Source organism: Prionailurus viverrinus, chromosome A2, assembly GCF_022837055.1.
Source record: "Prionailurus viverrinus isolate Anna chromosome A2, UM_Priviv_1.0, whole genome shotgun sequence".
Lineage (NCBI taxonomy): Eukaryota > Metazoa > Chordata > Mammalia > Carnivora > Felidae > Prionailurus > Prionailurus viverrinus.
The window spans coordinates 151,660,282-151,675,509 of record NC_062562.1 but is presented as its reverse complement, the minus strand read 5'-3'; the positions used below and the strand labels follow the sequence as shown (position 1 = coordinate 151,675,509).

The 15,228-nt window shown below is 40.0% G+C and overlaps 1 protein-coding gene across 3 annotated transcripts in view; it reads right to left on the bottom strand.

Moving 5' to 3' along the window:
- Window positions 1-759: 759 nt before the first annotated feature.
- NUP205 (nucleoporin 205) overlaps window positions 760-15,228 on the bottom strand; it is an 86,211-nt gene continuing 71,742 nt past the window's right edge. For 2 of the 3 annotated variants that reach the window (XM_047848694.1, XM_047848696.1), the window contains exons 36-43: window positions 12,108-12,184; window positions 9,911-10,039; window positions 9,565-9,691; window positions 5,823-5,989; window positions 4,176-4,299; window positions 3,565-3,693; window positions 2,939-3,012; window positions 760-1,101 (exon numbers count right to left, since the gene is read on the bottom strand). In XM_047848694.1, the coding sequence (XP_047704650.1) occupies window positions 949-1,101; window positions 2,939-3,012; window positions 3,565-3,693; window positions 4,176-4,299; window positions 5,823-5,989; window positions 9,565-9,691; window positions 9,911-10,039; window positions 12,108-12,184 (980 nt within the window). In that variant the 3' untranslated portion in view covers window positions 760-948. Of the gene's footprint in view, window positions 1,102-1,667; window positions 1,751-2,938; window positions 3,013-3,564; window positions 3,694-4,175; window positions 4,300-5,822; window positions 5,990-9,564; window positions 9,692-9,910; window positions 10,040-12,107; window positions 12,185-15,228 lie in introns of all 3 variants that reach the window. The other variant, XR_007150132.1, reaches the window with a different exon arrangement.

Below are 15,228 nucleotides of genomic sequence, written 5' to 3'. Positions count from 1 at the left end.
ACTGTCACTATGTCTACAATATACTTTCAAATAGTTAAGGAGAAAAACATAAGTAAACATTAAACAAATTTTAATATGCTAAAAAGCCACAGAAATTATTTAAAAAATTATATTTTTAAAAAAGAAACACTATAGAACTAAGTATTAATTTTCTGCTACTCATGAGTCAAGACACTTTTCCCTTTCTCTCCTTTATTTTAGGCTGAACTAATTTATGGCTAGAAAGGGAAAAATGGACTTTGAGATGATGTAGTCACTTGAACATAAGCACAATTGGGCAAGAAGTAGAGTGATGATGGTCTAAATTCTTTTGCCCTAATCGTAGGCATCACATTAATTATATGAGAAATTATCAGTAGGTGATTAGTTTGAGAAATTTCACAATCAAATAATTTGGACAAATCCAAATTATTATACTGCCACTAACATGCAGGAAAAAAAAATAATTTTAGCAAAGAGATAACTTCCTTTCTTGGGACATTTCTATAATATCTTCACAGTAGTGAGTACACTATTCTATCAAACAGTGTAACTATAGTTTGTGGTCCACTCTACCCCATGGAGTGACCTTGATTATCACAGAAATGCAATGCAGATAACAAAGAGATAAAAAACTGCAATTTCCAGACTATGCCTTTAAGAGAACATTCAGAATTATACCCCTAGGGGAAAACTACCACTGTGGAAAGTGGATTCCCAATAATGATCATTTTCTAGGTAAAATTTCAAAAACGACTAGCCATATGTTTTGTGTCTTTTTTTAAAAAGTATTTATTTTTTACTAGTGAGGTTGGAACCAGGCAAAGAAATTTACAGAAAAGATGTCCATATATAAAGAAAGAAATAGCAAAATATTTTTTGGTCATAATTTAGAAACAAACTAGTCCATAAAAAGGGGACAGTTTTCCCCAATTCTTCTCTTCCCTAGAAGAGTATAAGCACGGGCTCTTAGTTCCTTGATATCCTCAGCAGGCCTCGGATACGTCTGACAAGAGCTTGTATGAAACTATAGCGAGATCGAACTTTCGAGTATAATCCTTCAATGTCCAGAAGTTTCTTTTGTAGTGATTCTCCAAAAGCGTTGATGGCGTCAGCCTGAAGCTAGAGTTAACACAGATGATATTTTGTTATTAAAACTATAGTCTCAAATATTTTTTGTTTCATGTCTTCCAATTTAAACTATCTTTGAAATTTTGTAATGTGGTCCTTTCTCATGTAGCAAATTAACTAAACATTCCTTCTATGCTACAATTTATTGGTATGATATTTTTTCCCTCTTTCCTGGGACTTTATAAAAAGTCCCAATTTATAAATGTTTAAAATTTTAAATAACAACAACAAATGATGCTGTTGTTGACATATGGACATACTGCAATAAAATATTTCCTGACTGGTGACACAAGTTGTTAGGAGTGGATGCCTCTGGGGAAAGAAACAGGATAAACTGGAAAGAAGCTTTTACTTTTTACTTTGTTTTGCAATTAAAAAAAAAAAAGAAAAAACCATTTCCATGCTTTCACTTTCAAACAATATAAACAGAAGACAAGAACCTGGTACACACTTTAGAATTCATGTATTTTAGAATGCACATTTGATTTCGAATGGATCTTTTTGGCATAATAGTGAAATGTTAATATTAAGTGCAAAATTAGATAAAATCTACCTGCCTTCAGTTTTGCAGTAAAATCAAAACAGAGTGAGAAGGTTATTTATTAATCCTGCATTTCTTCTCACTTTATAACAGCACAGTCTAATGAAACAGAAATAGTGATTAATTCAACACATATTTATCAAACATCTTCTGGTAGATCTATACTTTGCCTAATTGTGCCCATGACCTAACTGAACATTAAAGCTTACCTAAACAAGTCTAGCCAAAACATGGATTGCTATTATGAAGTCACTCTGGGGCAGATGAGATGCTGGGCTGGGATGAGAGCATGCTCTTTATGATGTCTGGTTAAGCATGGTCTGGAGGATGCTCTTTCCTGGATAAAGCCTAACCTTCAGCTTTAAGAAAGGTAGTGGCCAAGAGGGATTAGGGAAGAGTACAGAGGCTTTATCCAATCACGGCTAGGGGGGGGCGCCTGGGTGGCTCAGTCGGTTAAGTGTCCAACTTCAGCAGGTCATGATCTCACAGTCTGTGAGTTTGAGCCCCGCGTCGGGCTCTGTGCTGACAGCTCAGAGCCTGGAGCCTGCTTCAGATTCTGTGTCTCCCTCTGTCTCTGTCCCTCCCCAGCTCACGCTCTCTCTTTCTCTCAAAAATAAATAAACATTAAAAAAAAAAGTTAAAAAAAAAAATCATGGCTAAGGACATTCAGATGCCTAGGAACAGATCCAGCTATAATTCATGTACCCTGCTAACTACTCTGTTCCCAAGACTTTCTTATTAGTTTCATATTAAGTTTTCATTTTAATTGTTTTTGGAATGCTCTTCATTCATTCCAATATTACTGGCCAAGAGGTTACTAAGTACATACTACTGTATAATACTATGGTCTCCTAAATGGAATTTGTAATGGCTACTCCCCATCTCTCCATTTAAATTATTTTCTGGAAAATTAAGTGCTGAGTGACACTTTGTGCCTAAAGTCGACAAAGTTAATCTAAAGAAACTGGCAGTTTCCAGATCACATGCTCAGTAATTTACTGAACTTGATGTTACACCTTCCAGGCACTACTCCCCTAGGAGCCCCACATATGAAACCTCATTTAATCCTGACAAAACTGTTTGAGGATGAATTATCATTTCCGTTTCTTCACTGAGGAAATGGAGGCTCAAAATCAGGTTGTTCAAAGTCCCAGAGCTGTTGGGTGGCCAGGCACGAATTAAAATCAGGTCTTTGTACATAGCCCTGAAAATCATAAACTTAGTAACATACTAGGCTCTTCCTTTGTCCTTCCAGAAAAGAACAAGGGTATGAGACTAGAACCTTACCTGGTCTATGTCATGTTGGCTCACTGCAGTCAGACCACTTCTGAAATCCAGGTTGGTTTCTGAAGCGAAGGAATCTAGAGATAAAAGACACAGTCAAAACAGCTTTCCCAGGATGCGTCTGCTACACCCTGGAAGAATCTGAAGACAATGAACCACAGCGCCACAGAAAACATGGGTCAAGGCTGAGAAATCTATTTCAACTTTCAGTAACTAGAAGCCCCTGGAAAGCATTTCACTTGTCTAGGTCAGGGTCTGCAAGCTTTCCTTCCGTTTCTTTCCCACTAAGGGATCCAATACAAGCTCACTGGTCAAACAGGCTCACTTAATAAAGATCATGGCCCAGGCTGACCCACATCCATTCTTCTAGAAAATTATTTGTGAGCAGGGGACTCTGGAGCTGGCCAGCCCTTAACTGCAAGAAGCTGAAGAGCAGTGTCTTAAGATGTTCATATTGTCCACACAATTTCCCATGAATAGAAGTAAAACACAAGAAATAGCCATGTCTAATAACTAAGTAGCTCTCCATTGCCCAATCCACTCTTAGTAACCTGGAAACAAAAAATAAATAAAAATGTAACTAGGTTTTCAAAGCACTGAGATCTATAGGTTTTCAGAATGAAGTTTACCTTGTAGTCTTCTGCTTTTAAATAAGGTTCTGGAGGCAAACAGGGAATCCTGAGAATCGGTGGGCGTGCAATGTAACAAGTAGTACTCCAGATGGCGCCAAAGAATAAATAGGCAGGTCTCTATGATAACTACAGAAGAGAGCTCGGACTAAAGGAAAACAATCTCATCAAACCAGCTGCTGAGGAGGGGAAAAAAGGAGAGACCGTACCACTTAGTGACATACGCACTGCCTCAGTCTAACCGACAGGGGTAAGGGTCTGTTTCCCTAGAAAGCAGCAAGACGTGTTGAGAGGAATGAGGTGGGGCCTGGGGGAGGAGGGAGGGGGGGGGTGCGTGTGCTGTGCCAGCACAGTCTCCAGTGTCCTTGCTTCCTATTCAGACACAGAGTGACTGTACACATTATCAGGATTACTAGCTACTCTAAAAGGTAAGGAAAAATTTTAATTTGGAAATATACCGGGCATTTACTGGAAAAAATCAACAATAATTATGTCCTTTTCTATATGGCTTTGATGCCCAAAAAATGTGAGAATCAGTAAACAGTCTCTACATTTAAAGAATCTTTTAAAGGTCACCATTCCAGTTCCCACTGTGACTTCATTAAGGATACAAGAACAAAGGGAAAGTAGTTTGGCTCGATTGTTGATCAACTTCACCAAACGCCGTCTTGCTAGGACATATTTCTGGGCAGTGGAGATTTTCTCAACACCAACAGGCATCACAGACTGACACAACTGAGAACCAGAAACAAACACAGTATTAGTGATGATGTGAACTGTAACCAAAACTTCATGGAATTCTATACAGAGGGTCACTTGCGATAAGCACTGTGAAAAACGTTTGAAGAAGTTTAAATGTCCTTGCAGACAAGAGCTATTATCTAAGCTAGTTAGGAAGCTAGTAACTTTATAGAAAAACAGCGAGCCAAACCAATTAAATTCACAAATGAAGATTCACGTGCTGCTTTCTGGAAAAGGTCTCATCCCTGAAACAGACATTTCCAATCTGCTGATGGGCCGACCAACCCTCAACTTCCCATCAAGGTAAAACGAGATGAAACAGTAGGTTTTTCAAGCAGTAGGTTTAACACTGTCATGGAGAAGTTCTTTGACAGCTGTCACGTATCTTCTGAAGAAAACGTACAGTGGATTTCTACAGCAGATAGAAAAATATGCTCATCGGCCAGAAACTCCCTTCATCACACCTCTATTTGGCATAAGCACAGAGATGCGATTTACAACCCAGACGCTGGGTTTGGCAGACGGGCTAGGAGGGCGCCACACGCTTCACTGGGAGGCTGCGGGCCCCCTGCGAGGACCGGCACGGCCCATGAGCTGCAATGGGAGGAGGAGGGGCTGTCGGCTGTAAGCCACCCGGTTCCAGGGCTCGCCTGAACCCCACCAATAACTCCTGCCTCGGTACGTGCTAGCTGGGTGGCTTCGGGTAAGTTATTCAAACTTCCAGTGCCTCCATTTCCTCATCTGAGAAAAAAAAGCTCATGTGTTGAGCCAGAACTTGTAGCTCAGGGCCTGGCACATGGTAAACACTCACTCAGTGTTCCCTCTGATCATCAGAAGAGTGGCAAGAAGGGGCAGGCTTGACTACTCTGAAGAGTGACACCGAGTTTTCAGGGGAGTTGGTGCAAACCAGGAATGGCAAATCGGTTCAACACCGAGGCTGCCAAAGGACACCAAGAAGCTCCAGCACCGGGCAAGAGATCCCGTGTAGTCCGGCTACTGAGGGAGCAAGCCCGGCAACTCAGCATCTTTAGCTGCAATAAACATCAGCGAGTGATTCTGGCTCATTGAGAGCAGGCAGTCAAGTCTGATCCGCCATCCCGTTTGTCTGAAAAATTCACTCAACAGATACTGAAGATGCCGAAGGCACAGAGGCATCTTAAGGGATCACTTCTACTGAATAAGCATCTGCAATAGACACCCAAGTTTCTCAGCACAGACTTTAGAGTATAAATTACCAAAACCCTCCTTCAAAGGCCAGCTGCCGTTCTACCGGAGGGCAGGTGGTGTTCTTAAACAAGTGCAGCTTCACTGTATTTCAGTGACGTGTTACTCTGCTTATGAGGCGTGGTGCTAAGGTGAGGGGCTCTTCTTAAAGCCACACAGAGGAACCACTTCAAGCCCCTTCGTCTCCCTGCATACATCATCTTTGCTCACAAGTCTGACACCAGTATTCTGGTCCTTGTGAGGAAAAGCAAAGGCTTCTCAGAAATCTCCACAGCTCATGATGAGGTTCATACCTCTTTTATCTCATCAGGTGGAAGTTGCTCTACATTCTGAAGTTTGTTGACACTCCGTCGATGACTGTCGTAATAGCTGAAGAAGTCATTAGCACTCTGTTTCAGCAGGTAGACAATAATGCCCAAACCGGGCAGGCGCCAATATGGAATCACTGGAGCTTGAGTATCTAATAGAGTTGATAATAAAAAACGATGTTCCACTTATAAGAATTTGAATCGCTTCTCGGCCTTTTGGCTAAGATCAAGTGAAGAATTTGATATGAATCTCGAATGACCTGTTTTGGTTTTTTTTTAATTATTATTTATTTATTGGGGGGGGGGGGCAGAAAGGGACGGAGAGAGAGAATCCCAAGCAGACTCTGTGCTCTTGGTGCAGAACCCAACGTGGGGCTTGATTCCACAAATCATGGGATTATGACCCCAGCCAAAATCAAGATTTGGACATTTAACTGAATGAGTCACCCAGATGCCCCTCAAATCACCTGTTTTAAACAGGATATGCCAAGAATTGAAGGGCATGTAACCTATTATTAAAACCAACCCAAAATTTTTTCAACGGTTATTAATTTATTTTGAGAGAGAGAGAGAGAGAGAGAGAGAGAGAGAGAGAGAGAGAGAGAGAGAGAAAGAGAGTTACCAAGTGAGGTAGGGGCAGAGAGAGAGAGAGGGAGAGAGAGAATCCTAAGCAGGCTCTGCGCTGTCAGTGCAGAGCCCAACGAGGGGCTTAAACCCATGAACTGTGAGATCATAACCTAAACCAAAGTCAAGAGTTGGATGCTTAACTGACTGAGCCACCCAGGGGCCCCAACCCAAAACCACTTTTAAATACTTCTGACAGTTCAGAGGAGGGGTTAGGAGCTACTATGATCAGATATGTGCATAAAGTTGAAGACCTGAAGAGAATAAGGAAATCTGGATGATGGGACACTGACAGAACTTTCCCTTTATTGGGGGGAAGACCTCTTTCAGAACCATTAATTACAAACCTTTGCATCCAGCTTCTCCCCCCGCCCCTGCCATGAACACACAGACGCAAGCCTCACACACAAGTCTGGAGTTTCCTGGCCCCAGGCAAATAATTCCTGCTTTACCCTACAGCTCTGGTTATGTGGATTCACTTCTGGTCTGCATCTTTCTGGTTGCTGAATTCCCAGCTCAAAGTCATTCTTCCCAAGAGAAGGAGAACACTAACTGAGATATTCAAATAATATAATGAAATCTAAACTTCAACAACTCTCTTAGCACCGTAAGTCCTTTTGGGTAAGGAAACAAAATGATCTGCCTTTTACCTGACTAGCTTCTGATGAAGGTACAAAGGAACAATGGGATGTCGGGAAAGTCTTCTGCAAAGGGAAGAGCTGGCAAGACTGGTGCAAATGGAGCAACTTCCCCTTTGATTGAGGGATTTCTTGAGAAACACCTTAATAATTTCGAGTTCAATTCGGAGATAATCTTTGTTCAGTGGCTCTAACTGCCACCAATACTGCAGGGAGATGTGCATTGGCTTCCTTCTCCACTCTCTCCCTTAACTTTGCTTCTAAGTCACATTTCACAGGTCTTCGTGAAGAGTGGAAGCGAGAAAACAGTTCCTTGTCAGCGGATGTTGCCACCAACCAGGACATCCTGGACTCACATCAGTTGCCAGGTTTCCCTTTCTAGTCCTCAGTGAAGATGTGACAGTCTCTATGATACAGAGCCTTCTGCTGGTGAAATTAGGTACTCTGGGGCCCAGGAACGTCTGTATCATTATCTAGTCTGGCAGGAACACATCCAGAAAGAGAATGGTCCAATGCTGACAGTACTCTGGCACATATCAGGAGTTCTCACACGCTAACCTGCTCAAGTCTAGAAAGTATTAAGGTGTGCAGAAGCTACCAGACTTAGCTTCATGGGGGCTGCTCACAAAAGAGCTGACAAAAGAAAGCAGATTCTGCAGGAAAGATCACAAGGTCCAGGGAGTAGAAGTGCTATAGGAAAGGGCCCTGGACCACAAGTAATAGTACATATACTAAATGATAGACAATAATGACAACAGCAATAATGAAAATAATAAGAGCTAACATTTAGGCAGTGCTAAGGACCAGACACTGTTCTAAAGCATTTCACAGATATTAACACATTTAATCCTTACACTAAAAATTAGGAGCTTGTTATTACTCCCATTTTACAGATGAGGAAACTGAGGCACAGAGAGGGTTAAATAATTTTTCTGAAGTCATATGAATAGTCACTTAGAGAATTGGGATTCAAGTCTAGGCAGTTCATCATCGGTCTATATTCTTAACTGCTAAGGTTAAGCTACTTCTCTACAACTAAATGTTCTTGAACTTACTACATACCTACCCACGCCGTGTCTACAATTGGCAAAGGTATGTATGCTTATTAAATCTTTAAAAAGTCTGAGGAAAAATAAAAACCAATATATAAGCCTTCATAAAGTTCATCATTAAGTATTAAAGATCAAAGAATGATCCAGTATGGGAAAGATGTGCTCAAAGTGAGAAGAAGCTAAATGAAATTTTAATAATTACTAATGATACATTATTAGCATATGATTGTTTTCGGAGAATAAATGACAAAACTACAATTTCATTTAAAAATATTTAAAAAAAATTTTTTAATGTTTATTGTTTTTGAGAGAGAGAGAGAGAGAGAGAGAGAGAGAGCATAAGCTAGGGGGGAAACAGGGCAGGAGGGAGGGGAAGGGGGAGGGAGAGAGGGAGAGAGATTGAGGCAGAATCCCAAGCAGGCTCCATGCTGTCAGCAGAGAGCCTGATGCAGGGGTCAAACCCACAAACTGTGAGATCATGACCTGAGCCGAAGTTAGACGCTTAACCAACTGAGCCACCCAGGTGTCCATCACTTGAAAATGTTATGATCAGGTCAAGTTTGTATGAAAATGTGTGATTCAAGGGAGAAGAAAAGGGCCCCCCTGGTCACTTTATAATAGAGTTACACAAATAGAGTCAGGTCTTGGCACCAGTTACATGAGACAGTGGTTATATATTGTTAAACTAATATATTTTTCATAACATCATCCTATTAAGTATTTTAAGTGATTAAGTAATTTCCAGGGAAAATAAGATCTTGAAGGAGATAAAAATGTGACAAAATGATTTTCAGAAACCTCACACAAAGAGCTTCCGGAAATCAGAAGCAGTCCATTCCGTTACCGCCATTGAGATCAGAATGGGTTTTGGCTTCTGAGTGGCCCATGGGATAACCACTTCAATCAACCCTTAGCCCTCACATTCCAGATCTTGCCGACTGTGTCATTAGGAAATCATGGGCTATGTCAGCTCACTTAGCATCTACATTTTAATTTGCTATGGTACAGAAACCTGGAGCTGTAATACAGGACCCAATTTAGACATGCATTCAGCTTAACATGATTTCACATCTAAACTGTTACATTTTCACATTTTTCACCCGACTAGCTTAATCACCAATCCTAGATTCTTTCTTTGGCATCTCAGATACTATTCAAAACCACACTCTCCCCACAAGGCTCTTCTATTTAGAAATCTATCCTCAGAAAATCTTGAATTTCTCTGTCCTCTCCAGCTCTCTAGACTATCCACAAGACGAACAACGCCAACTCCTTACCACTCCTTAAAGTCATTTACAAATTTTCCCACTAATGACACATAAAGAAAACACTGCATCTCACTGGAGCCGACTAGAGCCTGTCTTAATCACAGCAACTTAATACTCAAATACAGAAGGAAACGACTCGGCTCACCTTGCCGGGGTCCATCTCTATTAATGGTTTCTGACAGGCTCGGGGTGAAGAGGCACATAGCATGCTGAAAGGTGGGGGAGCTCTGTAACAGGAGTGACTGGCAATATTCCATGACATTGGCACAGATCTACAATGGAAGAGTAACAGTGACAAAAATGTTAGTTCCCCAAATGCCCAATATCAGGGAACTCCAGAGTTGAAGGAAAACAAAGCTAGTGATCAATCTGTAAAATTACAACAAAGCTGTAAATCAATCTGTAAAACCACTCACATCTGTTGTTTTCATCACGCTTCCAAAAAACACACAGCTGTTCAAGAACGGATACACAACGCTCACTCCTCTTACCTGCTGCATGGCCAGTTCAAGCTCATCTTTCTTGCTCACTCTATCTCCCTCCACATTATCATCTTGAAATTTAAACTGACGCAGTCTGTCAGAGCCCCCAAAGCGGCTCAGGAGTCCTAAGCACTGGCGCTAAGAAAGAGAAAGATACTTTGTTCAGAGCCAATCCGGTACACGTGTAAAATCAGCTACCCCTCTTTGAGGGATACAAAAAAGAAGAACTCACTGGGGAGTGGAATCACTCTCTAAAGCATCTGATTTCTTACCTCCAACTGAGGCACTGAAGTTAGCACTATTAAAATTCACCTTTTTGCAAATGTATCTGCTTGGCAGTCAACTCATTAAAAGAACATCTTTTTTTTTTTTTTTTTTTTTAAGCAGTTAATCCCCATTACATTGTAAACATTAGAGAATATTCTGTATACACCAAATAATTCCTTGGTAGATACCGATTAAATAAACACAAGTTGATAAACAATGAGAAGCAAAATGAGATGGCAAACAGAAGACAGTTTGTAACAAGCATGTCCATGATAATATTGTCTATGAATGCTCAAGTTTAAAGGCTATTTCTCCTTTAGCCGCCTCTGGGGACTTCGTAAAGGGGCTGAGAACACACAGGTACCCTTGGCAGATAAAACGGAAGATGTCCTCTCCTTGAAATGTTGCTACTTTTCACCCAATAATACCATTTTTCCTAAGGTTCTTAGAGGGAAGGACAAGATTTTCAAAATTGGTAATACGCCTATCTAGTGATTGCAATCAGAGATGCGGGTTTCCATAGCAGGTACCTGACTTCTTGCTATGTGATCTACAACAAGTTACTTAACTTCCAGAAGCCTCAATGCTCACATTCTTAGGAAAATAGCGATTCCTACCTTACTTGTTGTCAGGATTACCTGAGACAAAGAATTGTATTTACAGTGCTTAGTCTATAGTGCTCTGCACATAATAAATGGACATTAAAAACATGCACTTTAAAAACTGGTGTCACACACACCTACATTCATATACAGACATACACAGATATATAGTAGCTTATGTAAACTGATGTTAGTTTACATAATAAGACTGGATAAGGCAAAACATATCGAAAAGGTTACAAGTTTATTTTGCCAAAACAGTTATATCTATTTTTGAGATCACCTGCCGTTTGCTACCCTTACAGACAAAACAAATGCACTAAAACATTTCTTTCACCTTATGAAAGACTCATCAAAAATGTCTTTTTCTCCCTACCAATGAAAAACATTAGACGACAAAAGAAAGAAAGAAAGAAAGAAAGAAAGAAAGAAAGAAAGAAAGAAAGAAAGAAGGAAGGAAGGAAGGAAGGAGTATTTGGGCACTGCTGGTGAGAGTACCATCCTTTCTGGAGTGCTGTTTGATAATGACTCAACATGTACTGTGTGTGCACCCTTGGACCCAGTGATACCAGTTATTGCTATCTAATCTCTAGTTCAAAAATTTGTACCCAAAAATGCTGATAGCGGCAGTTTTCTTTTGGAAACTTGAAAAAACAGTTCATGAAAAGAGGATTGGTTGGTTAAGAAAATTACTATATCAAAAACAATGAAATATAAATTCTAGTATATAAATATAATTACTCTGCAGCCAATCAAAGACGAAGATGTCCGGATCAAAGCAGGCCAGGAGGCTCCCAGAAAGACTGTGATAAATATCTAGTTGATAAGCTATCTAATATGCTTGAATATATTAAAGGAGATCACACAACTGGAAGAGAGCTTAGAAATAAACACATAAAAACCAAGCAAATAAAAAAAGAAATAATTATTCACTCTAGGGAAAACATAATGTTGTGCCCAAAAGTAACCTATCACCCATTCTTATATCAAATACTACATTTACATAATAATAACAGCATAACACTAAGTACTGATCTAATCAAATTCATAATTATATTGCGCTTCGGCAGTGGGTGGAGGGGTGTTGTGAGAAGTGTCCATACTGTATGGTGGAAGGAAAGGAAAAAAGGGATCTTAAGTTCTCACCCTTCTCAATGGAAAATCAATAGATGATTCCTAAAATTCAAAAATAAGCATATTTATTTAGAGATAATAGATTAAAAACCGTTGAGAGGGTTTGCCCAAACCCAGGAAACAGAACAGGGAGGATGGCTAAGAGGGCTGTTGTATTTTGTTGTCTTACAGTACTACTCTTTAAAGAAGTAAGAGTCAGTTACCTGGAATCTTCCAATATGTCCCTGTAGCTCCATTAGAGATCCTTCATTTGCATCAATATCAAGTTCACTTAATATACCTGATAAAATTTGGAATGCTTTTAAATACAGTTTTAAAGTCAACAAAATAAAAACATTTAAAAACCAGGAAGAACGATTCGAGTATTTTATATTCTTTATGTACAAGAAAAGACACAGACTTGCCACGAAGGAGTTCTGAGAAATACAACTTCACAAAGACTATAAGCACACCACTACATGTTCGCTCAAATGCAATCTAAATCTAGACTGAATTTGTGATTTCAAAAGGTACTTTTTAAAGTTTTTGAGATAAATCTACTTTTTATTTATAACCATAAAAGTTAAAAATGTTCTAAACTCAGAAGTAAATTACTCTCTCCTGCTGAAAGAGTTTAGGATATAAAACACTAAAAATGAAATGTATTTTTTTCTTCTAGGTACTATATCATCTGATTTTTTTTTTCCTTTTCCCCTTAGGCAAAGTAGAGTTTGCACGTATACACAAAAGTTCCCATTAAACTTCTGTTTAGACTTATTACAGAATTCTTAAATCAAGTTCATCAATCTTACAGTACCGGGACGAACACCCTTTACTTCCATCGAGTTCTCCAGGTAAACACGCAGCTCACTCACTCTGCTGGTTTCTTCCTTTCCTCCATGGCTGTACTCATGCTCATGACCCACCTGAACCCGTCCTAGCCACCCTTTGTTTTCACAATCTCCTTAATTCAGTCCTTACCTCCAAGCATACGCTCTAGAGCGTGTAACCCAGAACCTTATCTTTTGCTCCTTATAGTAACAAGACCTCCTCTTTCTAGATTTCTCAGCCCACGACTTCACATGCTGGCTTGCTGTGCCGCACCTGTGCCTCATTACTCCACTAGATCCCATCCCTTCCCTTCTCCACCTCCTCTGGGAGTTTGCTCTGAGGATCACTTTTCCAGCTTATCCAAATCTACCCTGCCACAGAAGATTTTTCCTATTTGAAAACACGTTCAGGTCTCCCTTGTACTCCAAGAAATAAAACCCCCAAATAAGCGAAAATATGGTTAACACCAAATTCTTGAAATATTTTGTCCACGTTTGCTGCTTGTATTTTTAAACCCTCTTTCCCATCCTACCCCTTAAAGCTGGACCTTGTACCTAACACCACCATGAAATGTGGGCCTTTTCCTCTCTGTTCTCAAGTTTCCTGATTTCTGCAACATGTATTGCTATTCCCCAGTTCTTTTTTTCCAACTGCTGCCTCTCTTTAAAAGACTACTTGGGAGGCACCTGACTGGCTCAGTCAGTGGAAGATGCGACTCTTGATCTCAGGGTTGTAAGTTCAAGCCCCATGTTGGGTGTAGAGATTACTTAAAAACAGAATCTTAAAAAAAAAAAAAAAAAAAAAAAGACTACCAATTCTGTTTGTGTAAGATGCTCTCAGTTTCTAGAAGATGCTTCTGCTAAGTGCCGAATGAGTACTCTGTGTACCATTTACATTGGTCTCAACTCCAAAACACTTTCCAGAATATTTGTGGGTCATAGAAAACAAATTAACCTTTTGGTCAGTATTTGAGGAGGTATGACATAACTGGTATGAGGCTAGGCAATATGGGGGACACAGTTATAAATGGGCTTAAAATTTAATGTGAGAATTTAAGATAAAAAAATATATAGTAAAATTACAGGAGAATACAAAACAGTATGTCCTCAAAGGCTGAACTGTGCAGAGTGGGGTTGATAGGAGTGAAAACTGTTACAAGTTTGTCTGAAAATTTTGGGAGGGTGTTTGTCATTATCTTCAGAAGAAAAATTTTGAAGTGTTTTTATTTTCTGGCCAACGACTGCCAGGCATTTATCAAGCCTACCAGCTCAAATCTACAAAAATGCCTATATATACACACAGACACACATACACGGACATACATACACAGTTATTAAATGCAACACTGTTGGAAATTTTTTAAAAAGCTTGGAAACAGTAAACATGTTACAGGTGTCTGGTTAAAGAACAAAGACCTGGTTAACTCTCGCAACTGGGAAATGATACCCAATTTAAAAGAATGAGGCAGGAGCTCTATGTGATGAGGGAAAAGATCTCCAAGACAAACTGGGAAAAAGAAGTTACTTACGTAGCAGTGCGTATCATCTGATTTCATTTGTGTAGGGAGGGGACAATTTGACGCCATATGCAGAGAAACTTGTCAAAAAAACAAGCTAAGTTGATACCTAATTCCTTTTAGAGAACGAGAACTGCTGGTCGCTGTTCCCTAAACCACTTTAGAGAGCCGCTGCACCACTTGTACTTTCCTTTTGTTGGAATTTATCACGAGCCTGTGAAACTGCTGGGGCACCTGGGTGGCTCAGGTGGTCGGTCATCCAACTCCTGATTTCAACTCGGGTCGTGATCTCGTGGTCATGCGATCAAGTCCTGCTTCGGGCTCTGTGCTAACTGGAAGGAGCCTGTTCGGGATTCTCTCTCTCCCTCTCTCTCTGCCCCTCTCTACGTGTACTTGCTCCCTCCCTCTCTCACTCTCAATAAACAAACAAAAAAACATTAATAAGATAAAATAAAGTGCTTTTCTTAATACAATCTTAATACGATGACAGGGTCAAATGATGCTATTAGCAAAATATAGAAAATTTAGGCATTTAAAAAAGTTACTGACCGAAGACTTCATGAATAAAACCACCTTGTCAGAGAGGATTTGATAAAAGGTAAATTCTCTTGATACCTAACTCAGCACTTCTAGGCTAAGATGGCGGAATGAAGGAGCATCATAGAAATGTCTCTCCTGTCATCAACCTACAAAATGAACAAAATTCAGCACAAGGGGGTGGGGGAAGAATTATGCCATAAATAGTGAAAAATGGTGATGGCAAAGAAAAAAAACTAGAGAAAATTCTGAAGTAAGCGGCACGATTCAGCCCATGGCCCTCATTCCACTCCTCAGGAGCAATGTCAAAAAAAAAAAGAAGATTAAACCAAAAACATTTGCAAATTCTCACGGACACTCCTCAATTTGCAGAGAAGCCTTTTACAGTACTTAGGTAAGGCCCCGGGGAAACCAAGGGGAAAACGGTTAGGAGAACCACTACCAAGCACCGTGGGACCTCA